The sequence below is a fragment of the Penicillium concentricum genome (genome assembly GCF_028827145.1).
Source record: "Penicillium concentricum strain IBT 3081 chromosome Unknown utg000002l_segment0_segment0, whole genome shotgun sequence".
Taxonomy (NCBI): Eukaryota; Fungi; Ascomycota; class Eurotiomycetes; order Eurotiales; family Aspergillaceae; genus Penicillium; species Penicillium concentricum.
In genome coordinates this window covers 4,624,786-4,651,470 of record NW_026622755.1, presented here as the reverse complement: position 1 = coordinate 4,651,470, position 26,685 = coordinate 4,624,786, and the positions used below count along the sequence as shown (strand labels likewise).

The 26,685-nt window shown below is 48.5% G+C and overlaps 12 protein-coding genes across 12 annotated transcripts; 8 read left to right on the top strand and 4 right to left on the bottom strand.

The window, feature by feature from the left end:
• Positions 1-335: 335 nt before the first annotated feature.
• N7517_005409 (uncharacterized protein) lies at positions 336-1,022 on the bottom strand (the record flags this gene model as incomplete). The annotated part of the gene is made up of 1 exon (XM_056723139.1): positions 336-1,022. The coding sequence occupies one exon, from the start codon at positions 1,020-1,022 to the stop codon at positions 336-338; it is 687 nt and encodes a 228-aa protein (XP_056579389.1).
• A 1,041-nt stretch (positions 1,023-2,063) lies between these two features.
• N7517_005408 (uncharacterized protein) lies at positions 2,064-2,378 on the bottom strand (the record flags this gene model as incomplete). Its single annotated transcript, XM_056723138.1, has 1 exon — positions 2,064-2,378. The coding sequence occupies one exon, from the start codon at positions 2,376-2,378 to the stop codon at positions 2,064-2,066; it is 315 nt and encodes a 104-aa protein (XP_056579388.1).
• A 905-nt stretch (positions 2,379-3,283) lies between these two features.
• N7517_005407 (uncharacterized protein) lies at positions 3,284-3,871 on the top strand (the record flags this gene model as incomplete). Its single annotated transcript, XM_056723137.1, has 2 exons — positions 3,284-3,698; positions 3,780-3,871. 2 exons carry the CDS (start codon positions 3,284-3,286, stop codon positions 3,869-3,871), a joined length of 507 nt encoding a protein of 168 aa, XP_056579387.1.
• A 979-nt stretch (positions 3,872-4,850) lies between these two features.
• Positions 4,851-5,586, top strand: N7517_005406 (E2 SUMO-conjugating protein UBC9; the record flags this gene model as incomplete). The annotated part of the gene is made up of 4 exons (XM_056723136.1): positions 4,851-4,885; positions 4,977-5,137; positions 5,197-5,220; positions 5,333-5,586. The coding sequence occupies 4 exons, from the start codon at positions 4,851-4,853 to the stop codon at positions 5,584-5,586; spliced, it is 474 nt and encodes a 157-aa protein (XP_056579386.1).
• A 1,488-nt stretch (positions 5,587-7,074) lies between these two features.
• On the top strand, positions 7,075-9,301 carry N7517_005405 (asparagine synthetase B; the record flags this gene model as incomplete). Its single annotated transcript, XM_056723135.1, has 9 exons — positions 7,075-7,100; positions 7,167-7,217; positions 7,297-7,322; positions 7,391-7,417; positions 7,476-7,511; positions 7,574-7,722; positions 7,783-9,041; positions 9,095-9,199; positions 9,259-9,301. The coding sequence occupies 9 exons, from the start codon at positions 7,075-7,077 to the stop codon at positions 9,299-9,301; spliced, it is 1,722 nt and encodes a 573-aa protein (XP_056579385.1).
• A 347-nt stretch (positions 9,302-9,648) lies between these two features.
• N7517_005404 (porin) lies at positions 9,649-10,927 on the top strand (the record flags this gene model as incomplete). The annotated part of the gene is made up of 6 exons (XM_056723134.1): positions 9,649-9,696; positions 9,752-9,785; positions 9,856-9,944; positions 10,003-10,033; positions 10,199-10,701; positions 10,778-10,927. 6 exons carry the CDS (start codon positions 9,649-9,651, stop codon positions 10,925-10,927), a joined length of 855 nt encoding a protein of 284 aa, XP_056579384.1.
• Positions 10,928-11,319: 392 nt separating this feature from the next.
• Positions 11,320-12,368, bottom strand: N7517_005403 (uncharacterized protein; the record flags this gene model as incomplete). Its single annotated transcript, XM_056723133.1, has 2 exons — positions 11,320-12,022; positions 12,115-12,368. The coding sequence occupies 2 exons, from the start codon at positions 12,366-12,368 to the stop codon at positions 11,320-11,322; spliced, it is 957 nt and encodes a 318-aa protein (XP_056579383.1).
• A 2,588-nt stretch (positions 12,369-14,956) lies between these two features.
• Positions 14,957-16,641, top strand: N7517_005402 (methionine aminopeptidase 2; the record flags this gene model as incomplete). Its single annotated transcript, XM_056723132.1, has 7 exons — positions 14,957-14,996; positions 15,046-15,153; positions 15,260-15,861; positions 15,912-16,175; positions 16,229-16,390; positions 16,442-16,528; positions 16,585-16,641. 7 exons carry the CDS (start codon positions 14,957-14,959, stop codon positions 16,639-16,641), a joined length of 1,320 nt encoding a protein of 439 aa, XP_056579382.1.
• Positions 16,642-16,861: 220 nt separating this feature from the next.
• On the top strand, positions 16,862-18,358 carry N7517_005401 (sphingolipid delta(4)-desaturase family protein; the record flags this gene model as incomplete). Its single annotated transcript, XM_056723131.1, has 3 exons — positions 16,862-17,047; positions 17,214-17,492; positions 17,570-18,358. 3 exons carry the CDS (start codon positions 16,862-16,864, stop codon positions 18,356-18,358), a joined length of 1,254 nt encoding a protein of 417 aa, XP_056579381.1.
• Positions 18,359-19,036: 678 nt separating this feature from the next.
• On the bottom strand, positions 19,037-20,229 carry N7517_005400 (uncharacterized protein; the record flags this gene model as incomplete). The annotated part of the gene is made up of 7 exons (XM_056723130.1): positions 19,037-19,468; positions 19,520-19,606; positions 19,666-19,781; positions 19,836-19,894; positions 19,959-19,981; positions 20,054-20,124; positions 20,190-20,229. The coding sequence occupies 7 exons, from the start codon at positions 20,227-20,229 to the stop codon at positions 19,037-19,039; spliced, it is 828 nt and encodes a 275-aa protein (XP_056579380.1).
• Positions 20,230-21,441: 1,212 nt separating this feature from the next.
• Positions 21,442-22,497, top strand: N7517_005399 (UBA and UBX domain-containing protein; the record flags this gene model as incomplete). The annotated part of the gene is made up of 3 exons (XM_056723129.1): positions 21,442-21,523; positions 21,580-21,923; positions 21,991-22,497. The coding sequence occupies 3 exons, from the start codon at positions 21,442-21,444 to the stop codon at positions 22,495-22,497; spliced, it is 933 nt and encodes a 310-aa protein (XP_056579379.1).
• Positions 22,498-22,800: 303 nt separating this feature from the next.
• Positions 22,801-24,887, top strand: N7517_005398 (RAD52 DNA repair protein RADC; the record flags this gene model as incomplete). Its single annotated transcript, XM_056723128.1, is given in 6 exon segments — positions 22,801-22,808; positions 22,827-23,181; positions 23,235-23,321; positions 23,388-23,567; positions 23,623-23,803; positions 23,854-24,887. 6 exon segments carry the CDS (start codon positions 22,801-22,803, stop codon positions 24,885-24,887), a joined length of 1,845 nt encoding a protein of 614 aa, XP_056579378.1.
• Between the last annotated feature and the right edge of the window lie 1,798 nt (positions 24,888-26,685).

Here is a 26,685-nt window from a genome sequence, read left to right as displayed (position 1 = left end):
AGGTACTCAATGGCAACGAAGTCATAGGATGTTCTTTTCGACTGAGGAGTTTGAACGGGGGTTTACATGACCAATTGATTATGTTCACACCCATTCGTGTACTTAGCTATGTTAATGATAATGTTCGATTCATTTGATGTCGCTCTAGTGAGTTCTCATTGCATAGTTCTCCAAGACCACCTCTTAAAATAACGCAAAACACAGACTATGGAGCATCGAAACGGTAAATCATTCAATCCTCTATGAAACCTCAAAATGTCTGGTCGAAGAGTTCCATCCCACCACTCTAATCCATCAATCTATTGCCCCGACACCTTCCTAACAGGAGGGGGAATCTAGGAACGCCAAGTGCGATGATACTTCTTCGGCTTAGAAGTGCGGAGCAAAGGCTCTGTGTCCGACATATTGTCATCAGTGATAAACGCCAGATACGTACAATTTTGCTGGTTGCGCACCAACCTAGTGGGAACTGGAATCCGAGACCGCCAGCTTCGGTTCGTCTGGGGCTGGGGGTGGCCTTGCAACAGCTCGGATTTAGACTCCTCTTCTTGACCTGTGTAATCATCAGCATATTCAACCACAGCTACATCAGACAAGGGAGGCGAGGATGGTTGCACTATGGTCGGTATGCGTGACGGACCCCTGTGGAACGACGCACGAGTCTCCCGGTCCTCAGCCCCACGAGTCAAGCTGGGAGTCTGGGAGATCCGCGTTTGCATGTCAAGTTCCCCACCATCACTGTCACTGATACTCCAGCCGTCTTCGTCGCTATATTGTAACGCCTCGCATATTGCAGACCAACGACGCTGCCCCCGCGGTTCGCGGGAGATAGACTGGCGTAGTATTTGCTGATTAAGTCTGCATTGCAGACAACTCCCTTCAAGTGGGAAAGGGGTTGTGATTTGGTGCTCTTCGGTGCACTCGTAGCCCATTTTGAAGGCTTCGTGGCACGCAATCAGGGATGTTGCATCGGGGTCTTGGTGCTGGCACATGGCAAAGTACCAGGTAACTGAATGACACATGATGATAGCTGATACTATGTAGCTTTGGGATGTCGTTTGTAAATATTGCAGGTACGATTTTGGTTGAGGGTTATGTGTGTGGATGGGATGAGTATGAGAAAGGATATGCTGAAACGCGCGGAGCTTCCTTTTATACTCTTAAGACCAGCTTAGAGCTGTGTCGTTGGAGAAAACCTTTGTCCAGGAGTTTTCCGGCCTTAGGTTCGAAGAAAGAAACATTTTTTCATAACCTCAGTCTTTATCATAGCTACTCCGTACATATGTACCTATTGTCCCTGACAAAGCCATTATGTATATATCGTGTCTGACTCTTTGTTACCTTGGGGAATATATGAACGCCTTTGTTCATAACTTGTAGGCGATTGTCATAAGTGGAATGTTTTTGGTTAGTGGCTCATCCAGTTTCACTTATATCAGATAGTAGGTAGTAGGTAGGGGTGACATGAAATCTATAGCTTGTTACTCCATATGAATATTCTGATAGACGGATATCATCGACCAAATATCCGTCCATGAATGAATTTCACTGATTGTATTTTCATTTCGATGAATAGAACATAAATGTGATATACCAAGTCATAACAAGATCACTATATGGAGCTGAGATTCATACTCCCTCAAAGTATGTAGGCTTAGTCACTACGCAGCAGATAGAGGCTTCTTTTCACCCTACAATTTACCTGCTAGTCAGGATAAAAATCTAGGCATCAAGTTACTTGGCGAAAATAATTTGTATTCGTCCATGGGTAGCAGAGCTTCACTCCTGGTTTCTAGCTTTACTGATCAAGGCAGTCAGTCAGTCACCTTATCTCCCTAGCCCTGCGGGGGAAATTGCAATACAGTCTGCAATTTGTGCCAAATGATACCAGATAATGATCCTCCTGCTTATTCCTCTCCCTCCTCTTTGCTAACATGCAAAGTACGATTGATCTTCCCCCTCAAATCGGGTAGCTTCATCGCCCCTTTTCAGCTGGGCTGGACCTGTCTAGCGTGCATGCTGCGTTCATTGTCCCTCCTAAATCGAGCAGCTTCGCCGCACATCTAGATGTCGGCTTCGCGGTCATTCGCCATGAATATGGCCGTGCCGCGCTCTTCAATATCGGCTTCGCGGTCATTCGCCATGAATATGGCCGTACCGCGCTCTTCAATATCGGCTTCGCGGTCATTCGCCATGAATATGGCCGTGCCGCGCTTTTTAGTATCGGCTTCGCGGTCATTGGCCATGAATACGGCCGTGCCGCGCTTAGCAGTTTCCATTCCCGCGGGCCCTTCGTCGGACGTATGACGCGGGTTCATTGTAGGTGTAGCGATAGCCAGGGTGGCAGAAATCGCGAGAATGACCAATGAGAACTTCATGTTGGCGAAGGCAGGCTGGAAATAGAGTTCTAGTTAGTAGTTGTCACTAAATATAAGAAAGATGAGCCTGTTTTTACCTTGTGGGATTGATTGTCTGTAAGTCTTGTTGAGCTGAGGTTAGAGATGATTGAGCAGAGTTATAATCCAGATTTAATGATATAGCGGCATTCGTAGGGATTATATACTTTAAGAACACTATAGAATTCCCGGAAAAAATTCCATATAACCAAGTCGTGTTGACCTCGATCCTATCGCCCACCCCCTTACTGGCAGCCCTGCGGTGCTACATCACCATATAATAGACAGCAGGCTGTTCAAGGAAGTATGAGCAATAGCGCCCAAAGCTGCCCAGAATCCTTGGCAGACGACTTAGAGAATGGCTTTTCTGCATGATAATATTTTATGCTGGAAATCACACCCTAGATTGACATCAAATATGGTAATGTAGTAGTAGTACAACATACATATGTATGTATATAGACCCACTCCAAGGCTGATGCCGATCGGGAACCATCAGCATCGTGAGGAATGCTCACAATTGAGAGCTGTCAGAGGGTGGGGATGTAGATCATGCGTCATGCTAGTACTATATATCGTCGATTATTGGTCGATTTGCTACACCCCAAGTATCTTTGATAATATGCATCACACTGACCGAGATAAGTCGAGAGAAAGTCAGCTCATGCAAGGGATTATGCACACTTCACATCATATTGGCCGTTCAGCTTGCCGGGCTACTAGTTCCCTTGCTCACCCCATCTGACTTTCCGCACAACATACATAAAGGAATAACTTGATTTTATCATTTTGGGCAAGCCTTTCCTACTTTAATTTTTAAGCATTTGTGTATCAAGAGTCTAATGCTACAACAGACTTTTTGACAGCTCTTGAAGAGGCGCCGGACTATGGCAGTAATTAATTCCCTCAAAGAACAGCTCTATCAACCGATCCACAGCGAAGATACAGAATCAGAGCCCCCCGACACGTCTAGGCTTATTGTGCCAAAGATTTGCCAGAAGTCTCATCTTCGTCTCGTTGCGCCGTGGATAGCTTCCACATTCTCGTTAGCCCTGATTACGGGCTACCTGCTATTTCAACAATACAATTCCTCTACATACCTAGCTACATCTCTATCAGCCTTTCGAACCGACCTCCACGATGCGCATCCATATATATCTTACGAGGAACGTGTGTTCTCTGGGAAACTGGCGTTTGACGAGGAGATAGGCAAGGTCTACCGAGACATTGACCTATCTGCGCCTCAATATTTCGGACTTCCATCTCCTGAGATTGACGATGCCTGGGCTGATTTAATGCGAGGTATGTCCCCTTTTCAATACCTCTGAGTCTACTCGGCCACAAGGTAGCCACTTCAGCTTACACAATGGCGGAATTTTATAGGAGAGTTCGTAAGGATGACCGATGAAGAAGCGGCACCATACACACCAGGGCTCAATAAGGCCCCCCATTCGGATTATTACCACTTTGAGTGAGCTCTCCAGAAAGCAGCTATATTCTCCCGTGTGTTCAATCTAATATTTCTCTCTATTAGACCTGACATGTTCCACTCCCTCCACTGCCTTAACGCAATCCGAATGGAACTCGATATGGACTATTATTCAAAACATCCCCACCACGGCGAGCTGGAGAAAGCCATCAAAAACTCCACGAGTTTTCCAGATAATTGGAATCGAATTCACCGTGATCATTGTCTAGACCAGCTGCGGCAAGCTATACAATGCCACGGAGACATATCGCCGGTCCCTGTGTATCATTATAATAATGATATAGTAGGGCTTGGAGTTGGGCAACTTCATACGTGCCGCAAGTGGGAGCCCATAAGGGAATGGATGGATATTCGCGCGGCGAGTCAGCATCGAAAGGCGGGCTAGTGATATATTGTTTTTCCATAAAAGTAATGAATATTTCTGCTCCTGTGGATATTCCCGCTCTGCTTCTACTGATTGTGCTCGGTTGAGTAACATTCACATTGGTCTATAACACTCAAGTTGCCAAGAGGTGTAAGTGGGTAGCCCTATACCTAGTACTACACTCGGAGAGTTAGAAGAAAGGATATTAGATTGAGATCAGATTAATATGTCAGAATCTATAGTAACATAGACAGCAAAGACGACCGCAGAACCTGTTATATGTGCTATTTATGCCTAACAATAGAAGTGAGGCTCCTAGGAGACGGTTCCTGGGCAAGGCCGCGATCCCCTGCAGGTATTACATAAGCAAACTCATTGTTCGCGTGGGGAGGTCAATTGCTATCACCTCCCCGGCTTTGACGATTGCCACCTTTAAAATCTTCCGCTCATCACCTCTTTCTCCCTCTCTCTTTACTTATTCCCAACCACTCATCGTGCCCCACATCTTGCTTACAGTGAAGTTGCACCTTTGTGCTTGATCTTCTTTCACCCTCCGCGAGTCAACCCATTTCAGCTACCCACCCGTTGAACACTATCCGAGATGTCGTTGTGCCAGAACCGTCTCCAAGAAGAGCGGTAAGCATATTTAGTGTCTCGCACATTTTGCGATTTTGCGCATCACTTGCATCACGCCCTTACTTTCCACTGACCTCCATGGATTCCCTAGAAAGCAATGGCGTCGCGACCACCCATTTGGCTTTGTCGCAAAGCCGAAACGTGCCCCGCAGGGTGGCCTGGACCTGAAGAACTGGGAATGCGCCATTCCAGGGAAGGCTAACACTCTATGGGAAGGCGGTCTCTTCAAAATCGACTTGATTTTCCCCGATGGTGAGCGGCGCAATACATTCATGACTACTGAAGATCCCTATACTAATCCACGCTTCTAGAATATCCTACCAAGCCTCCCAAATGTACGCATCTCCTTTGAGATATACTCTTGTGCCAGCTCGTCGGAATAGAGCTTCTGCTGGGAGCTATCACTATGATTTCTTGTGACAATCTCATACTAATATAACCGTTTAGGCAAATTCACGCCACCACTGTTCCACCCCAACGTCTATCCTTCCGGAACTGTTTGCCTGTCAATTCTGAATGAGGAGGAGGGTTGGCGACCTGCCATCACTATTAAGCAGCTCTTGCTTGGTATCCAGGATCTTCTGGATGACCCGAACCCCGAGTCACCTGCTCAGGCCGATGCCTACAACCTCTTCAAGAAGGACCGTCCTGCTTACGAGCGCAAGGTTCGCATCGCTGTCAAGGAAAACCAGCCCAATTAGGACCCCAGCCCAATCAGGCTTTGATTACCCAAGCGTAAACAGCGATGGCGCTGCATGGGTCATTTAATTTCTCTTTTTCTATCAGCATTGGATACCGGGCAGATTGTGGGAAGATTATGCATTTATTGTTTAATGAAGGAAGCAACTTTTGCTTTTTTATCGCGAGCATGGCGTTGCTACATATCCCAATGGATGGCGTTTTCTGGGCTTAGGGTCATTCAAAAACAATGATACCACATACATGCTCCCTGCCGGGATACTTAGGCTTGCTATGTATTGGGTACAGAATGACTCTCGCAGAAGAAATTTGATGTACTTATTTGCTCCTGTGCATAGGTAAAACCACCTGGGCAGTCAACACAGCATCCATATCTCCCTGCGCTGATGGAATGAGCCCATGGTGGGTGTCTTGGGAAGGTGCATTCAACTTTCCGTTTTAATTAACAAGATACCAACCTTGAAAGGTACGTATTCGATGAACCAAGTACCAAATCGGCAAACCTTTTTTCGTTTGGAATCCCAAAATTGCAGGATTGTGTACTTAATACTGCGTAATATCTACCAATTTAGCTAGAGATAGACTAAGGCACCGCCGTAGACTATACCTAGAAATTACAACAATCTCGGATAACCCGGAATCAAATAAGCAACTTGAACTTTTCCACCATTTCAGAATTGAATTGTATAGAACCCAACATGATACCATCCCATTCTGCTTTTCGGACCAAAAAGAGAAGCCAGAAGAGACGTACGAGTCTCTCATGCAATCAGAACTTCGCCATGTCATCAATACAATCCTTGTGGGTTTTGCATAGATCTTCATAGCCTCAATATAGAGACTAGTGCGATCTCGTCTCTAGTGCTTCCGCCCCTTCTCCTTAGAATCAAATCTCCCAGCTGTCTTTTTTATACTGAAAAAGACCTTAAGCATTCATGCTGATGGTAGCGCGATAATATGTGGATACAGAGAAGCGTTCTCCAGAGCTGAGAGCTGGCAACACAAGTGCATTGATTCTGGGTGAAAATGACAATGGTACCACTACAACGTAGTTAGTACGAGATAATTGAATATAGATCATTAGCATACACTTGTTCAAGGAGGGGCTTGGCTAGGGCTATAGTCCATGGTGGGGGTATAACAGTCACGTGACCTTAAATTATATCACTCTCCAGGGACCCTTGTCAAACTGAGACAGACAACACTATGACCTTAAAAAAAAGAACTAATATAGTCTACATATGTTGTATTCAGCCACAATAAAACCTTTAACCTGTAGAAGCCGATGATTCAGGGTGCTTATCTTATCGGTGAGTCAAAAGACTTGCCGACATCGCCCCTCGCCCCGCCAGGAGGGCACCGGGGCAAATTTGAAAAAAATCGCCGTTCTAAGGTTCCCCATATAACCGATTAGTCAATTGCTACCCTTCTTCCCGAATCTCTCCTCCCTAATTGATCTTCATCTCTAACACAGTTCTCAATTGCCCATCATGTGTGGAATTTTCGCGTGCCACCAGTGCGTCATGTCATACCCTAACTCCCCGCGTCTGGGATGTCAACTTCGGGACTAACCAGAGTATAGTCACCCCGATGTGCAAAAGTTCAAGCCTACTGCTTTGCGCATGGCCAAGGCGTGAGTATCTCCATTGCTTCTTCAATTGCAATTCACAATTCGCAATCTATAGAATTATCGCTAACTCGTGTCCTAATAGTGTGCGCCATCGCGGTCCTGATTGGAGTGAGTCACAGAGTTACAATTGCGCAGCATATGTGGGAATCATAGGGTTAACAAAAGTTCTCCAACAGGTGGAAACTTCTGCGCCGAGAGCACTAGTGAGTTGACACGCATTAACTTTGGTGTCGGCGTGGTATGCTAACGTGTGATTCATAGTCCTGGCGCACGAGCGTCTGAGCATCGTCGGTGTTGGTACGTGACCCCTGTGAATGATTAACAATTTGAAGATCTATTTGTTAACATTATCTTCTCAGACTCCGGTGCCCAGCCCCTCGTCAACGAGGATAGCAGCCTCGCCCTCGCCGTCAACGGTGAGATCTACAACCACCGCCTCATTCGCAAGAACCTTCACCACAAGTACAACTTCAAGACACACTCCGATTGCGAAGTTATCATCCCCTTGGTACGTCAGGCCAAATATATCGGAATCGGAGTTAAAAGTCGAAATGCTGATATAAACTAGTATGAGGAGTACGGCCTTGATGCCCCCAAGCACCTTGATGGCATGTTCTCCTGGGTTCTTTGGGATAAGAAGCAGGACCGTGTTGTTGCTGCTCGTGACCCCATTGGTATCACCAGTTTCTACCTTGGTCGGTCTTCGTCCACTCCCGGCGCCGTCTACTTTGCCTCTGAGCTTAAGTGCCTGCACCCCGTCTGTGACGACATCATTGCCTTCCCCCCCGGCCACATCTATGATTCCAAGACCGACAGCCTGACCCGCTACTTCGAGCCCAAGTGGTGGGACCCCGCCAACGTCCCCTCGACCCCGGTTGACTACAAGGTGATCCGCCACAGCCTCGAGAAGGCTGTTCGCAAGCGTCTGATGGCTGAGGTGCCCTACGGTGTTTTGCTGTCTGGTGGTCTGGACTCCAGCTTGGTCGCGTCTATCGCTCAGCGTGAGACCGTTCGCATGGCCGAAGCTGCCCGCAACGCGCCCCAGACCGAGACTGTGGACGGTGAGTTGGTTGGCATTGATGACGACAACGAGCTGTCGACCGTCACTACCTTCCAGCAGCTGCACTCGTTCTCCATCGGTCTCCCCGGTGCCCCGGATACCGCGGCTGCCATTGAGGTCGCCAAGTTCCTCGGCACTAAGCACCACCCCTTCACTTTCACTGTTAAGGACGGCATCGATGCCCTCTCTGACGTGATCTACCACCTCGAGACCTACGATGTAACCACCATCCGTGCCTCTACTCCCATGTACCTGCTCTCCCGCAAGATCAAGGCCATGGGTGTCAAGATGGTTCTGAGTGGTGAGGGTTCCGACGAGATCTTCGGTGGCTACCTCTACTTCCACGCTGCCCCCAACCGTGAGGAGCTCCACAAGGAGACCGTCCGCCGTGTCAAGAACTTGCACTTGGCTGATTGCCTCCGTGCCAACAAGTCCACCTCCGCATGGGGTCTTGAGGCCCGTGTTCCTTTCCTCGACAAGGAGTTCCTCGAGACCTGTATGGGTGTTGACCCCCAGGACAAGATGATCACCCCCGAGCGTATCGAGAAGCACATGCTGCGCAAGGCCTTCGACACTACCGATGAGCCCGAGACCGCTGCCTACTTGCCCGACAAGATCCTCTGGCGCCAGAAGGAGCAGTTCAGCGATGGTGTTGGCTACAGCTGGATTGATGGCCTTAAGGATGAGGCCGAACGCCAGGTCACCGACGAGATGATGAAGAACCCTAAGCCTGAATGGGGTACTGACATTCCCGACACCAAGGAGGCGTATGTTTCACTCTTTTCCATTTTCTACTGTCGAAGACTAACTTAAGATATAGATACTGGTACCGTACCATGTTCGATGAGCACTTCCCTCCCTACTGTGCCGGCACTGTCGAGCGCTGGACCCCTACCTGGTCCAAGCAGAGCGACCCCAGTGGAAGGTAAGCTATAACCATTTTTTATTCCCTATTTAATTCATTTTCTCTAACATTCTTTGCAGAGCTATCGCCATCCACAACCAGAAGTATGACAAGTCGGAGTAAAAAGCCTTGAAGAGCATAAACAAAAGGATCTGAACTTTTCTGATTTAGCACTTTCTTTGGGGGATATAGCACCGGATTAGATTGTATATACCCTTTTTGGTATATGTCGGTATAATGTTATGGTCTCAATTTATCTTTCTTGTATTTTCTTAAACCACGTGACTTTGTCCAAACATTACCGGCGGGCTTTCCCGGCAGCCGGGCAGCCGCCAATCACCGACCTCCCACTAACCCGTGCTAAGCCCCTAGGTTCCCCCAACATCATCACAACTCTTCTTTTCCTCCTTCTTCATCTCTTCATAGAACCTCTTTCCTCCTTCATCTCTAATTAGACTTCTCTCGTCAATATGTCTGCCCCCGCTGCTTTCTCCGATATCGCCAAGGCGACCAACGATGTACGCACAACTGTTGGGAACAAAACTCAGAACCTTGGCTAATACATCCAAATAGCTCCTTAACAAGGATTTCTACCACTCCGCCGCTGGTTTGTTTATCTATGGCATTGCGCTACTTATAAAAGCTTGAATGACTGAATAAATGCTTTTTTTTTTTAGCCAACCTTGAGGTTAAGTCCAAGGCCCCCAACGGTGTCACCTTCACCGTTAAGGGAAAGTCTGCTCACGAGGGCCCCATTGCTGGTCAGGTTCGTTAAATATGATCTCCAAATTCATTACGCAAATTACTAACTTGTGCGCCTATAGCTCGAGGCCAAATACGTTGATGCGCCCACTGGTAAACGCCCCTTCCACAAAAAACCTCCAGATCCTGGCGCGCGCAAAACCCGTCCTATGCCATTGATGTTCGGATGCGGTATTCCAATAGCGCGCCGGGTGAACCTATTTATATCTTCGGATGCCATGGTGCAAAGGATTAGGCTAATATGCTCACTCCGACCAGGCCTCACCCTCACCCAGGCTTGGACCACCGCCAACGCTCTCGACACCAAGCTCGAGCTCGACAACAACATCGCCAAGGGCCTCAAGGCTGAGATCCTGACCCAGTACCAGCCCGCTAAGCAGTCCAAGGGTGCCAAGCTCAACCTGTACTTCAAGCAGCCCAACCTGAACGCCCGTGCCTTCTTCGATCTCCTGAACGGCCCTACCGCCAACTTCGACGCTGTTCTCGGCCACGAGGGCTTCCTCGTCGGTGCTGAGGGTGGTTACGACGTCAACAAGGCCGCCATCACCAAGTACTCCGCTGCCGTTGGCTACAGCGTTGCCCAGTACTCCGCTGCCATCACCGCCAGCAACAACCTGTCCCTCTTCTCCGCCAGCTACTACCACCGCGTCAACGCTCAGGTTGAGGCCGGTGCCAAGGCTTCTTGGGACTCCACCTCCGGCAACGCCGTCGGCCTCGAGGTCGCCAGCAAGTACCGCCTGGACCCCTCTTCCTTCGCCAAGGTTCGTTTTCCGCGTTTGAAGTGCTTACATAGCCATTGTGAATCACGACTAATCGCGCAATTTTCTCGCAATATAGGCTAAGATCAACGACCGTGGTATTGCCGCTTTGGCTTACAACGTTCTGCTCCGCCCTGGTGTCACCCTCGGCCTCGGTGCCTCATTCGATACCCAGAACCTGAACCAGGCTGCCCACAAGGTCGGCGCCAGCTTCACCTTCGAGGCTTAAGCGTCTGGATCTTTTAGCCCTCCAGGAACCTGACAGATGACTTACCATCTTTTGGGAAAATTTTTGTAAACTTCAGTTACTAGTTCATTCGTCTTGCTGATTCGCCAGAACGATGATTATGGTGGCGGGGGGTTACTTCCAAGATAATAACCATGTGTGTTGTCGTAGATCTTTCTGCTTGATCACCCTTTTGTATATCAAATCCAACTGTTTCCTTTGTTGAACTATCCAATCGATTCATACGATCAAAAGCACCACGAGGTGCGCGTAGCCGTGCAAGAGTAAGAGTAAGTACATCAACCAGTAATGTACTTGAACTTGAACTATGTATGTATATACAAGAAACTAACGTATCCAAGGATCTATGTTCCAACAAAGTATAAACAACTCCGTCAAGACGAAGTTCCCCTCTGCTTCCTCTTTTTATCCCCATCAACAGCCTTAACCGAACGCCAAAAGTCCACCACAACAAGCATAACAATCAAACACCCGGAGCAAAGAAAGAACCTTGAAACTGTCTGGTCAATCCTAGGATCAGGAGCATCCTTATTCTCATCAATCCTCACAGCTCCCTTCCTCCTCTCCCTCCTCCTCCTATCCTCCGCCGCCTGCGTCCGGAAATGACCCTGGGCATTAAAATGATTCAAAGGATTCCGACGAATAAACCCCTCCCAATCTTCAGGATCAGCTTGTTTCGTCCCAGCGCCAGCGCCAGCACTAGTCCCGAAACCCGTCCCAGCACCACCACTACCACTACCAGCCGCCCATCCCTGCGCCTGTCTCCCCGTCTTACCATATCCACCCTGCTCGTAGAAACTAGGCGGAGCACCGTGGAATGCAGTGCGCCGCTTGCTCAATCCGCTGGCGGGTCGCGAGCCGGCGTAGCTGCTGTGACTGCCCATCGGGTGTTGGTGGCTGTGGGTTTGGGAGTTGTGTTGAGGGGTGTGGAAGCCGTGGTCGCGGTCGTAGGTTGCGCGTTTTGAGACGTTGCCAAGGACGTTGTAGGCGGCGGAAATGCGGGCGAAGCGTTGGCTTGCGTCTGGGTCTGTGCGGTTGCGGTCTGGGTGGTGGCGCATTGAGAGGGCGTAGAATTGTCTAGGGATTGGGTAAGTATTAAAGATAGATATGCGATTGGAGCTGGATGGATATGGGGGTGGGAAGGGGAAGTTGGGTGCGGGTGAATCTACTTCTTGATCTCCGCTGCTGATGCGGTTGTGGGGACGTCGAGGATTTCGTAGAAGTTTGGTTCGCGGGCCCGGGCCCGGGATGGGTTGCTGGTTGAGAAGAAGGACATAGGTGGCTTTGAGACCTGCTGTGGTCGTTGGTGTGGGTGTAATTGTGGTCGGAGGGGTTGGATTGAAATGCTCCTGTAGGTTGAAGGGGAGGGAGAGAGGGCAGCGCGCGGAAAGAGGAGAATTGCTGTTACCCGAGCTGGAGGCATTGTTATTTATTTGGGGGACGTGACATAGAAATAAATAGGAAAATAAGAGCCTGGCTAGGAGGAGAGGGGAGGGGTGGAAGAGGGAGAGAGAAAGAAGCGGGAGATGGGAGATCGGAGGTGAAGATCGGAGTGGCGTCACTGTTCAAAGATGATCGACTGTACGAGACTACCACATATTTACTACTGGCTATTGGCAGATTTTACAGTATAAGATCACTTTATTCTGCCTCTCTTATCGAAATAACACATACAATATAATTTGCCCTCAGCTTGGCAGCTACAATTAGCAGCTGATGATCAGATTAGATAAGAGATCCAAGCCCTGATGCCGTTTCGGGCATCAACTCCTTGGCTTGGAATACCCAAAGATCCACATGTTGCGAGGTTATTTCTTTTTCAGAAGTTGCACATACCCTTCATGAGTTTCCACCCGGTGATATACTTCTCATTGTAGCTGGGTCGAGGGTTTGTTGATGAGATCTGGGACCTAATGTCTGGCCGAAAGCTTATATACCTCAGGAATAAGGTATATGGAAGTGAGAACAATATTCAGGAGACTCGGGCTTGGCTTGCTGGTGTCATGGTCCAGATGCCGACAGTCTTGATGCCAAGGATATGGGAAGTATACCCCCAAGCGTTTAAGGAATCATGATGAAATCAACAAATATATAGCATCCCGAAACAGCCCCTGAATCAAGACTTTTGTTGATGGAATCGAATTCTCACGGTCGTGAATTGTTTACTCTCGAAAATCCGGTCGCGCCAAAAGGAATGTCTACTTGAAAGAATCCCACATAGGACGATATTCACACCTTTCAACCGATTGAAAGAAGCTAGATTTAATAAAAGAAATCTATATTTGCATTGCTTTGTGGCGCATGTATGACTTTGTAGTCCTCGCTATTGTCTACATATAAATAGAGAATGAAATACCCTAACCGCTACATGTACACGAAACTTCAAATAACCGGACTTGTTTTGCATATAGAAATATAAGACCACTGACACACCCTTGGAGACCAAAGTTGAACTCCAGATCAAATAGCTACACACAACCACGCGCTGGCTTGAAATACTGGCTTTATTTGACACAAGACACTGTGCAACGCAGATCCTAGGAGAGTCTGTATAAATCCTCTCATATCCCATCGCAGAGGTTGAGATCTAAATAACTTCATGCTGTTTGAATCAAACAACTTAACCTATAATAGTAGACTGAACTGGCTCATTCTTCTGTCCTTGAAACATCCATTTCCTTCCCGACAATCGAACTACATCGAAACATGACGACTCTTCTAGGGATGCCTAATGAGATCCTGCTGCTATGAAGCTCCTTCTATCGAACAACGTCAATTGAAGGCAATTACAATGGTATAGTGTCTTGTTAGAATTCTCTCAACCGAGACGACAAAATCACGAGATGGGGTCACTACTACTGAGCTGGATTGATGTGGATCACATCATGAGAATTGATAACATTCAGCGTTGCTATCTATTGAGGGGAGCGATTGTCAATCGTCTTGACGATCTACTGGAAAAGTTGCTGGATGATTCGCCTGTCCTGACTGAAGAACTTCTTCCAAACCTCCAAAGCAATCGTTTATGTCATTTGAGTTTGGCTGTCTACTGTGGCCGGCCTAGGGCCGTCAAGCTTCTACTCGAGCATGGCGCCGACCCTAATTGCCAAGGCAACTGTCGACCGACGCAGTTCGCCCTTGAAAGTGGAAAGGATACAATGGCGAGGCTGCTCCTTGATTATGGAGCGATATTTGATCCCGAGAAGTGTAGTGAAACGCTCGAATACTCTCATTTACTGGAGCTTCGTATGGCTCGAGTGCAAAGGAGACTTAATTAAGAGCAGATATGTGGTATGAAAATTGTATATAGTATACTTACTCTGGAATTCGATTCACATCAGAAATCTACTTCGTTAGCTCCTAACATATTCAACATATTTATTTGCTAGTATCGGAGAGCGCTCTGCTATTCAAGACTATCATGCACAAATAGAGATAATAAGCTACATGCCTACCTAGGAACTGAATCAAACTATTCGCGGGGACAAGGGTAAACCTTGCGCTAATAATAATGCCAGAGAATCCTTTGCATGGTCAAAAAAGAAGTGCTATCAGAATCGACGTAGTTGTTCAGCTATGGGTTCGACCGCGTTGCTCTTGATTATTTCCTTGGAAAATTCTCTAGTAGTATCAACGTTTCTTTTAGCTACCCCCAAGACTGATCATGAACAACTTCCAGATACGAACATACTTTTAGTAGCCGTTCAACGGGGAGCTGAAGTAGCGACATGGCTTGTTAGTAGACAATAGTAGACAGCGTGAAAGATGTTGAATAACTTCTGTCTTCTATAGATGATAGTTGAAGTCTACAAAAGGACTCATTCCGTATAAACTTCAGGGTTGTCATCATGAGGGTTGTAGTCCATTCTATGTAATATAGGCATAAGGAACATTTCCGCCAAGAAAATCTCCAAAAAAATGTCTTATCTTATCAGCAAAAATCTTTCCCCGAGATCCGACATTCCCCTCTTTTGCCTTTGAACATACAACTTGTTAATTGCCACCTTCAAAATGGCAGCTCAGACTACAGAGAAGTTGGATCAGTTGGACCGTGAGATTCCTAAATTTTCGGTTTGACTTATGTACTGATCAGATACCAGTGAACGTCCAAGCCGCACCCACGGCAGACCAGGTTCCCGCTGAGGCGGAGGAGGATTCGGACGACGCCCCAGACGGCGAGGGTGCCGCAGAGGCTGGAGCTGCTGGAGGTAAGTTTGATTGAGGTGTCTTTGCGTGGCCGCGCCTCCAGAACACCGTCCCGCCTCACCCCCACAGAAGCCGACCGTGTTGAACTAACAGCGGGGTCAACTTTAGCCGACAAAAAGAAGAAGAAGAAGAAGCCCAAGAAGAAGAGCAAGAAGAAGGGAGGTGCCAAGGTTCAGAGCGAGCCACCACGTGTCCCTGTGTCCAACCTTTTCCCCAACGGCCAGTACCCCGAGGGCGAGATCGTCGAATACCTAAACGACAATGCCTACCGTACCACCAACGAAGAGAAACGCTACCTCGATCGCATGAACAATGACTTCCTGGAGGAATACCGCCAGGGTGCCGAGGTTCACCGTCAAGTCCGCCAGTATGCGCAGAAGAACATCAAGCCCGGCCAGACTTTGACTGAGATCGCGGAGGGTATCGAGGATTCAGTGCGGGCTCTGACCGGCCATTCAGGTCTGGAAGAGGGTGATAACCTTAAGGGTGGCATGGGCTTCCCTTGCGGTCTGAGCATCAACCACTGCGCTGCGCATTATACCCCGAATGCGGGCAACAAGATGGTTCTGAACCAGGGAGACGTGATGAAGGTCGACTTCGGTGCGCAGCTCAATGGCCGCATCGTGGACAGTGCTTTCACCATGTCTTTTGACCCAGTCTACGATCCTCTTCTCGCTGCTGTTAAGGACGCCACCAACACCGGTATCCGGGTAAGAACCCCTACTCTTCTTCGTTTCAAGCAGAGCTGACGAGTTTCTAGGAAGCGGGAATTGACGTCCGTATGAGTGATATCGGTGCCGCCATTCAAGAAGCCATGGAGAGTTACGAAGTTGAGCTCAATGGCACGATGCACCCCGTCAAGTGTATCCGCAACTTGAACGGTCACAATATTGACCAGCACGTGATTCACGGCGGCAAGAGTGTGCCTATCGTCAAGAGCACTGATCAGACCAAGATGGAAGAGGGTGAAGTTTTCGCCATTGAGACTTTCGGTAGTACCGGTAAAGGTTACGTGCGAGAGGAAGTAAGTTTGCACTGTGGTTATTGGACCGAAAACCAAAGCTAACATGAGACCAGATGGAAACCTCGCACTACGCCCTCGCTTCCGATGCTCCTAACGTTCCCCTGCGTCTTTCTTCTGCCAAGAACCTGTTGAATGTGATCAACAAGAACTTTGGCACCCTTCCTTTCTGTCGCCGTTACCTTGACCGTCTGGGTCAAGACAAGTACCTTTTGGGCGTAAGTTACCGATGAAGTTCACATGTGAAACACTGAAGCTGACGAATCTAGTTGAACAACTTGGTTTCTTCTGGAATTGTCCAGGATTACCCTCCTCTTTGCGATATCAAGGGCTCATACACTGCCCAATATGAACATGTATGTTTCTATTTTGGGATTTCTCCACTTGGACCGTTTACTGACTTTTGTTTTAGACGATTGTGTTGCGCCCGAATGTGAAGGAGGTTATTAGCCGTGGTGACGACTACTGATGTATTTCATAGATATACGTAAATACTAAAAGCATCCATCCAATATTTCATTAGTAATGTCTTTAATGTATTGGAGAGTTGACCAAAACACTGATATCAAATGCCAAGCCTTAACCCATCAAGTATGCCGTGTCGCCCCACGTGGAACGACCGGCTCCCGACTTTTTAAATCAGCTCCTATCTCTCATGGCTTAAACTTCGACACATACCAATTTCCATCATGTCTGCGGTTGAAACAGCTTCGCCGCACCTCCGGGTGTCAGCAGTCAAGGCATCCGAGAAAACACAACCAGGTCCCACCAGAATCCAGGCACCGGAAGCTTTGGTTGACGACCACTTTTTCTGGACATACACCGAAGAGCCGCATCGCTCAAGACGGCAGGCAATCATTAAGGCCCATCCAGAGGTATGTTATCTTGTTTTGTGAGCACTCATGGTGTTATGGTGGCTACGCGAAGACTTCATGCGGAGCTTTTGCGGAGTTCCTGTATACACCTGGCCACTTTCCTGGGTGGCGGACGGCCTCAACAAATGCAATTGCAATGCTGATTCATGGTATTATATATCTATAGGTCACCAAACTATGTGGCCCCGAGCCTCTTACCAAATGGGTCGTCCTCGGCGTCGTGTCCCTACAACTCACCTGTGCCTACCTCCTCCGCAACACCTCAATGCTCGATTGGCGGTTCTTGGCCACAGCATACGTGATCGGTGCGACTTGCAACCAGAACCTGTTCCTCTCCATTCATGAGATCTCTCACAATCTGGCATTCCGGTCCGCCTTCGCCAACCGATTGCTCGCCATATTCGCGAACCTCCCTATCGGAGTGCCGTACAGCGCAGCCTTCAGAGTACGTATATTCTCTCATATGTCGGGAATTAGCCGGACATTAAGAGGAGTCATGAACTGACAAAATACTCCCAACAGCCCTACCACCTGACGCACCACAAATCCCTCGGCGTAACAGGCCTCGACACTGATCTCCCTACAGCGGTGGAAGCCTTTTTCCTAGACTCCGTCCTGGGCAAAACCTTCTTCTGCACCTTCCAAATCCTCTTCTACGCCCTGCGCCCAATGTTCATCTACAGCCCGCCCTTCACCTACATTCACCTCCTGAACATAGCCGTCCAAGTAAGCTTCGACTACGCCCTTACCAAACTATGCGGCGGCAGCCTCCAACCAGTGCTATACTTTATAATGAGCTCATTCCTCGCCGGTTCCCTGCACCCCTGCGCGGGCCACTTCATCGCCGAGCACTACTTCTTCTCGAACGTGAAGGGCGGCGGCACAGAGTCCCTGACCGAGCTGAAGAAGAACGAGAAGTCCAAGGCCCCGCACCCGATGGACTCCCTACCTCCTCCGGAGACATACTCGTACTACGGCCCCCTCAATATCCTCACTTACAATGTCGGCTTGCATAACGAGCACCACGATTTCCCTGCTATCCCGTGGACCAAATTGTACAAGCTGCATGAGATCGCGAGCGAGTTCTATGAGCCGCTGCCTTGCCACCGGAGCTGGGTTTGGGTTATTTGGACATTCATCTTGGATAAGAATGTCGGTCCGTGGTGTCGCGTGAAGCGCGCACAGGGTGGACAGATTGTTGGTGGTGGGAAGCGCTGGAATGGGCGTGGTGGTGAGGGCATCTCGGCTGCATCGGCGGGTCCGGCGGGCGAGGAGGGTGATGGGTGGAAAGAGAGCGAGATTCAATGTTAGATCTTGCTCTGCCTTCGAAGTATAACGTCTGGCGTTGAATTCCAGCTGTTCAATTACGTACATTATTGGTTGGAGTTAGGTACTTGTATTTGTTAGATATATTTGTTTACAATAAAAATGACATGTTATTTCCAGTGCCTTGTCCGTAAAACCGTTTAAGGTGCAAAGACAGGACCGAATGGCTGCAATCAACCATACCGAAGGAGGGAGCCGAAGTCCCCAACTACGATACGACATGGAATTAGCTCTAGTAGCAATCACATGAATTATCTCGAGCTCGGGAATGGTTTATGAAACAAAGAGAATCGAATCGAGAGGCTGAGTCCGTTCATCATAAAATGATATTAGACAAGACAGGAATGGTAAATAAACAAAACAAAGCACAACAAAGAAGAGAATGAGACAGACAGATGTCTGGCCTCAAGGGAAGTTTGGAAGTTCAGAAGTTCAGAGCAACAACATGAAAGTAGAGTATTGATACTAGGGGGGAAAATCAAAGCAGACGCAGAAAAGGCTGATGCAAGAACAGATAGAAAACGGCATGCTCTTCAAGAGACAGAAAGTAGATGGGAATTTGGGAGAGGCGTCAGCGACGTTAGACCGGAAGCATTGAGCACGCGGAGAGTAGGCGCAATGAAGCCAGATAGACCGTGAGAAAGCGACAAGCAGAAGACCAGATTAGAAGAAGAAGTACGCGATCAAGAAGCTGAGCAGGCAGAGGCATGCTACACCCTGGATCGAGACTCCACCAGCCGTTGGAGCATGTGACTGCTGCATGGTGGCAGGCACAGCCTTGCCGGTAGCCTCTCCGCCGGTCTTCCGCTGCCGCAGTCCTTGGTCTGCGAGTCGGTCCTTCAATCGCTGGATCTGTGCGTTGGCTTCGGACAGCTGGGATTTGAGTTCGTCGCTTGAGGGAAGAGCATTGACGACCGCGGACCTGGCGTTTGACATGACAGATGCAGGTTCGCCCTGGGGAGACTGGGACTTCTTTTCGGAGAAGTCGGGAGCAGGGATTGGAGATGGTTCATCGGAGTCGATCTTCTTGGGGGCCGGGGTCTGGAAGTTTGCGCCAACAGGAGAGGTGTACGCTGGAGGTTCCTCGTCATGCACCTGATAAAAGTTAGACTATGTGTATAGGGAAATGATTGCTGAGGAGCATACCGAGTCGTTGGCTGAAGTGGCATCTGTTGCTAGGTAGACAACTCGGATCTTGCGCTCAACCACATCGGCCTTGGGAGTTTGGTCGAACTAAATATATGTATATTAGTTATTGGTCTCATGTTCACGATCCCGCATTCTGGACATACAATCTGGCCAACGCTGGCATCCTCCAAGCCATGGGAGACCGGGACGGCCTGGACCAGGAACTTATCCTTGCACTTGGCATCCGCAGCAGGATCCTCCTTCATAGCCTGAAGCAACACTTTCGAGACGTGTTAGCCCGGAGTAATTCAGACCTACCCGCTTATCGACTAACCTTGGACTTCGACAGTCTTTCCCGGCTCGATGTGGCCAGAGTTAGGTCGCACACAGTAACTGGGATATGGTTAGATAACAAATATCGAGTATAGGCATCGCGCAGAGAATCCTCGGAACATACTGCTTAGGAGCGGTGGTTTTGACCTAGTGCGCCGAGGACATATGTTAGTACTGTTTGTATTCCGCGACAAAGGCCGGGGGGAGTGTCACACATACCTTGAAGACCACAGGTTCCTCGTTAGGGTTGCTCAGGCGCAGAACCTGGCATACTTCATGATTGAAGGGACCTATTATCAAGAGATGAGCTGTTGATCTAGGCAGGTCTGAGACAGGCTCGGGACCCGGCACTCACGCTTGAAGCCCAACTCGGAGGGCTCGATTTGGATAGTCATGGTGCACGTGGTCAGAAGGTCAGAATGAAAGAGATGGGAGAAGGGAATAAAGATGACAAGAGCACAGATGACTGCACGCGATTAGGTTCCGATTGGGAAATAAAGGTGTGGGAGGGTTATCAGGTCTAAGCCGATGTGATGCCTCAGGAGTTTGATTACACATGGACACTTTCGGGGAAATTGGCTGAGTCAGCAAACAGTCAGGTGATGTCACTATTGACAATCTATACATCGTATAGGTGGAATTTGCCTTCATTTTTGGTACTCTTTTGGGATCTTAGCTAGGAGACTGTATACCTTGTTCCCGTGCTTCATTACTCCTCCCCAACAGTGTCTCGCATCCTCGCAACATGGGTGAATATCTTCCTCTACCTGCATGTGATGCTTGCGGTGGGGTCAATTCCCACTTCTGTTTAAATTGTATGTATTTCATATTCTATTGATAGCTCATACAGTGGACCCTGGTATTCTTTTTACTCAGAATAAGCCAGCATATGCTTGAATTTCATGGCTGAGATGCAAAGAGCTATGGCCTTGAGGTATATATCTATATACCTCGGCCCCAATCAATTTACGCCGATCTCACGATTTATATCACGCTGATAGATGTCATTCAACTTGTCAATAATTTGCAGTAGATGTCCTATATCTTGGAGGCTTCAATAGTAAAATCCACCTACAATGTAGGTACCTCGTACCGTAGAACTCGTAAAGACCTCTTGCAGTCGACTATACAGTGCTAGTCCCTCACCATATATATATATATATCCTAGTAGTTCGCTGTACATGAAACTTGACAGGTTCCCCTGAGTATATCTTGCACGCAACTGTCAAGCCCTGGAGGTTCAAGTTGCGTGCTTAAACCCGTGGACCGGGACACACAGCCACACAGCCACCCAAATACATAAACGGGAGACCTGTGCATATATAGTACCAGTCACATACAACATAGAGAGATGTAATTGACATTGTCACTTTTTCAATGGCCTATAAATATTGAAATATCCCTCAGACGCGCCATCGAGAAGAAGTTGATGCCATAGAAACCCGGGGAAGGCATGTGGGCCTTATCGCTCGCCGCCTTTCTGATACGTCACCCACTCTGTTCTCACTCACTTCTGAACTTATCTGATTCAATCTTGACAAATCGCCCTTATTTTCCAAGCGCTTCCTACTGTCATAAAATATTTTTTCCACATTCGAACAGTCATCATGGCATCGGACCTGGACCAGCTCATTGAAATGGGCTTCGACAAAGAGCGCGCCCAGCTCGCCGTGACGAAGACTGGAGGCTGTAAGTTTCTGCCCTTTCCCCTCATATCCACAGCTATCCTCTGACTGGGTGGATAGTGCAAGGTGCACTGCAGTGGCTGGAGGACAACCAGGACAAGTCATTGGAGGATATACAGACACAAGCCCAAGAAGCACAAGACGAAGAGGGCCCCGCACTCCAACCAGGCGAACAACCACGCAGCTTAGTATGCAACGAGTGTGGCAAGAAGTTCAGAGGCCAGTCACAAGCCGAGTTCCACGCATCAAAGTCGGGACATGTTGATTTTGCTGAGTCTACGGAGGAGGTTGCTCCGTTGACCGAGGAGCAGAAGAAGCAGAGACTGACCGAGCTGCGGGAGAAGCTTGCGGCGAAGCGTTCAGTGCTCTCGGAACAGGACAAGATTGACAAGAAGAAGAATGAGGTCTGTATCCCTGGTGTTTGTCCCGACACTTAGTGACTGGGGGTATTTTGCTGACTATTATTATCAGGAAATCCGAAGAAAGAGCACCAAGGAAAGCCAAGATGCCAAGGAGGACCTCGAGCGGAAGCAACAGTTGAAGGAGGCAGCCAAGAAGAAGCAGGAGAAGCAGGATGAAATCGACGCCAAGAAACGCATCAAGGCAAAGATCGAGGCCGACAAGGAGGAGCGTCGATTGAAGGCAGAGAAACAGCGAGCTGAGCGTGCCGGTGTGGCTCCTCCTCCCCAGCCCGCTGCCGCCCCGGCACCCACTTCCTCCGGTCCCGCTACATCTAAACCCGCCTCGGCCTATACGGAAACTCGCTTGCGATTCCAGTCATCCAAGGGTAACATCATGAAGACACTGCCCGTTGATACAACATTGTTCGAGGTTGCGGCCGCATTGAGGGAACAGGATGGGGTTGAGGTCCAAAGCTTCGTGCAGAATTTCCCCAAGAAGGTGTTTGATAGTGAGTTCTTCGGAGAGACCTTGAAGGAACTAGGACTTGTGCCTAGTGCCAGCCTCGTCATCCAATGATTGATGCCATACCCTTCCTCCGAAAGGATAGATAGCTTTTACAAAGAATGAGAAACGATATGAAAATCCGAGTGATAGCTTTCAAGCGTGAAAAATATTCCCATTAATCTCTAACTATCTTTGGATAATATATTTTGTTCACTTGAATCGACTTCAAGGTTGGCTCTTGAAGCTCTGATCTTATCTTATCGTGTTATCATCATGTGATGTCGTGATGAGCCGCGTCTTGGTGCCTGAAGACAACGCGTTCGACACGCCGTCATTACATCTAATATCGAACTCGACACTCATTTACAATAAAACATGCCAGCGTGAGACCCAATTCCCAGGAACTGGAAATCCTCGCATCTCATGGAACGGAGCACTGATAGTGATAATTTCAGCGTTGGCGACCAACATCGCGGTGGTGCGGGATCTATTATGATGCCGAACGCGACAGGAGCCACCACAGCAAACCCCTTCGAGGAGCCCCAACGCCGCATCAGCGAATACACTGCACAAGAAATTGCAACATTACAAGCCCGTCTTGATAAGAAATTGGGACCTGAATACATCTCTGCCCGGCCTGGTGCTGCGGGGCAAAAAGTCCATTACCTCTCCGCAGATAAGTGCATTAACCTTGCAAATGAGGTATTTGGATTTAATGGCTGGTCCAGCTCAATCCAGACGATTCAGCTTGATTTTGTGTGTCGATCATACGTTTATCAGCTACATGAGGATTGACTAACGCTTATCAGGTCGAAGAGAATCAAAACACAGGCAAGATCAGCCTGGGGCTTTCAGTCATTATGAGAGTCACCTTGAGGGATGGAACGTTTCATGAGGTAAAGAAATCCCTTCGACGTATGGATTTTTGGTGGGGTGTGATGTTGACTTCAGATCTCTTCTAGGATATTGGCTACGGGCATATTGAAAACTGCAAGGGCAAAGCCGCAGCGTTTGAAAAGGCCAAGAAAGAAGGCACAACAGATGCTTTGAAACGTGCATTGAGGAACTTTGGCAACGTCCTGGGTAACTGTATCTATGACAAGGATTATGTGGCCAAGGTGACCAAAGTCAAGGCAGCACCTGTATGGTCCCCAATGTCCTCCAATTTACCATGTGCCATGCTGACTGTATGAATAGGGAAGATGGGACGTTGAAGATCTTCACCGTCACCCTGACTTCGCGCCACCTAAGAAACAGATGGCTCTCCCCAAACGTGTACCAGAAGAGGATGACCTACCCCTTCCTCGTCCTATACATCAAGCGAGAGGCAATAATCCCGCGAATAACGCTTCTTTTGAGGGGGATGGGGAGTTTGGCAGTATGTGTTAGAAGAAAACACAACCTTGTACCTTGGCTAATGGTTTCCAGGTGATCTATTTGATGAAGCCGATTTCGGGGTAGCTGAGACTGATACAGGCAATCCAGATGAGATCGTAGTAGACACGGAAACCCACAGAGAACAGCAACGACCTGTGCCAATGAACGGCCCAGTGCCTCAGCGAGGACCGCCTGTTCGAGCAGGATTTAACCCCGCTGTCGTGACACCATCAAAACCAGAGCGATGGAACGGCTCAGGCCAAGCGGGACGACCTGACCCCCTAAATGCGAGACAGAACCCATCGGCTATCCCGTCTCCAGCTGCTGTCCAAGGTCGACCAATGGGCGCTCAAGCTCCTGGTCAAAATCCTGCAAACCCCAGACCATCAGTTCCACCCCAGCAAAAAATTGGTCAGAATGCTCTACAAAACAACATCGCCCAGCCTCCGATCAAAAGGGACTCTGGCCCCGGGGGATTTCAGGGGAACCAGGACATGAACCCACCGCAAGGTACACCGTCAACCGGTTTCTTTTCAGCCAGAGCAGTAGATCTCCTCCGTGAAAACCCAAATTCCATCCCGCCGGGAGCACCTCAATTCGATCCACACGCAGAGAGTCCCTCTATCCGCAAGACTGCTGGTGTAGACCATACCAAAAGCATTCCTATCGCTAGGCCGATGCTGTCGAGTGCCTCCCCGGCACCCTCTCCAGCACCACCCATCAATAACAACAGCACACGCGATTTTGTCAATCCTGCATCGGATCTGCAGCGCAGAGTGGGTGCTCCTGGCGGTGGAGTTGGCAGTCCGGTCAGCAGAGGTCCTTCTGTCTCATCGTATCGACCATTGACCCGGCCCAACCTCGATCAAAGGAACGTTTCCAACCCAGTGGCGGTAAGCCGAGGCAGCATGCCACCCCAGCAGAATCTCAACGGAAAGCGACCTCCATTGGGGGACGTCACCAATGCCGATGCTACACCTGGCGCATACGTCCCGACAACCGGTCCAAATGACCCAAAACGGCCCCGAGTCTCGGATGCTGACTCCTCTGGCCCTTCTTCTGGGCCTCGCCCACCAACGCAGTAATGAACATGATCTGATTTGTCTTTTTGGCCCTCGAGGGTGCATTACCGCGCAATTTCCAACTGCAAGCGTTCCCATTTCGTCGAAATTTCTTTTTTTATTTTATCTTCACCTATGGCCCGCTACGTCATGATATGGGTTACTACGGCAGGGAAGTATGGCAGGCGCTCCGGAGTCAAAGCAAATGGATCCACAGGATCCTAGCGGGGAAAATACATGGGTTGACTGGATTTTGATACATTCTTTCATATTAGCATATTTTATTTTTGTTATCCTAAGACAAACCTGGAGCATGTTGGAATTTAGGAACACCATTGCCTATGCGCTGAATCCCCATTAGGCATCAATCACACTAGTACCAAGAATGAAACGCATTATCAGCGCCAACTAGCTCCCGGCACTAGGAATTGACATCATGTTCGATACAAAAGTACGAACAAGGATTAGGAAATCCTATTCCTTAGGCTATATACCAACAAATCGGTACAAAAAAAGCAAGCAGGACGTCTAGGGCCTTCTCCTGCTCCCCGAGGGTGAATCCCGGACCAATAGCGAAATACAACAAATATCTAAACCCCGGCATCAACGCCACAAAACACCCGGGTGTGCCCCTATGCATGGCAAGCCCGAGGCACCGGGAACCTTTCCACCGTCCGCGTTGTCGGTAAAAGCGGATTGGTGCATTAGCTTTAAAAAAAAAACAAAAAAAAAAAAAAAAAACAAAGGTGAAGTCCTAGCGAACAGCTCTCACTTGGGATTCGCGGGTTGGTGCCTAGATCTGTGCAGGACGGCCATAGAGAAAAGAGTTCTTAAGTGTGTAGTGCAATCTGGTATTTTGATCATTTGGTATCTTTTTCGTTCTGCCTTTTTACTGGTAATATTCTAATTTTCTCATCGTGGCTTGCAAATACCCTTATCCTCAGCCCGTCTTCCTAACGAGTGTTTGCGTGCCGGATATCTACCAAGTTAGACAAGTGTACTTGTGTTGATAGGGTTGCGTTCACTATGATTTACATCTGATATTGCTCTAAGCCGACCATTGCCTCGTATACCAATAGGAAGTGATTTAGGGATCTGATCCCTTAAGGGTATATGGAACTGATAGTAAGGTTGTCCGAATGCCCCGACTTGAAATTGATGAATTAATAGAAATTGAAATAAAATAAAAATAAAACGAATCAAATTTCCCAAGAAAGAATTAAATATATCTGAGATCTACAAATAGTGGGAACGGGGATCCTGGATGGGGTCCCTAAACCCAAGCTACTGCATGCCCTTTGGATATGCCAGTCTCGCTACACGGATCATAGCTGGGCCCCCAGGGTGATGCTCAAGCGCTCAGGCCACGAGTTGACTTATCGGCGTTTATTCTCCGGTTTCCTGGGTTCGCGGCGCTCGAAGGATATTGTGATTGTGCATGTCCAAGATTGGTAGTAGACAAGGGTCTTTAGGGCTTGTTACTTGAGGTGATTTCCACATAACCCTGTGCGAGTTGGTATATTTAAAGAAGAATGGATATCCACATCGATCGAGCCATAAGTTCGCTTTTCTTCGCCAAATTTCACTACGCATAGACATTCTTCGTGAGAATATGAGTTCCCTCATTGTCCTCGTCCTCTTTCCTCTGGCCTTGGTTGTCCTCTATTTGGGAACCCGTGGAAAATGGCGGCATACCGCAAACTTGACAAGTACACAAGTAAGAAGTTCAAGTGTACTGTATACCTTGACAGTATTTTCTAACCTCTCTAGGAAAACATGATCAACATCCCTACTTGGAAAAGATCCTATGGGCTTGATGTAC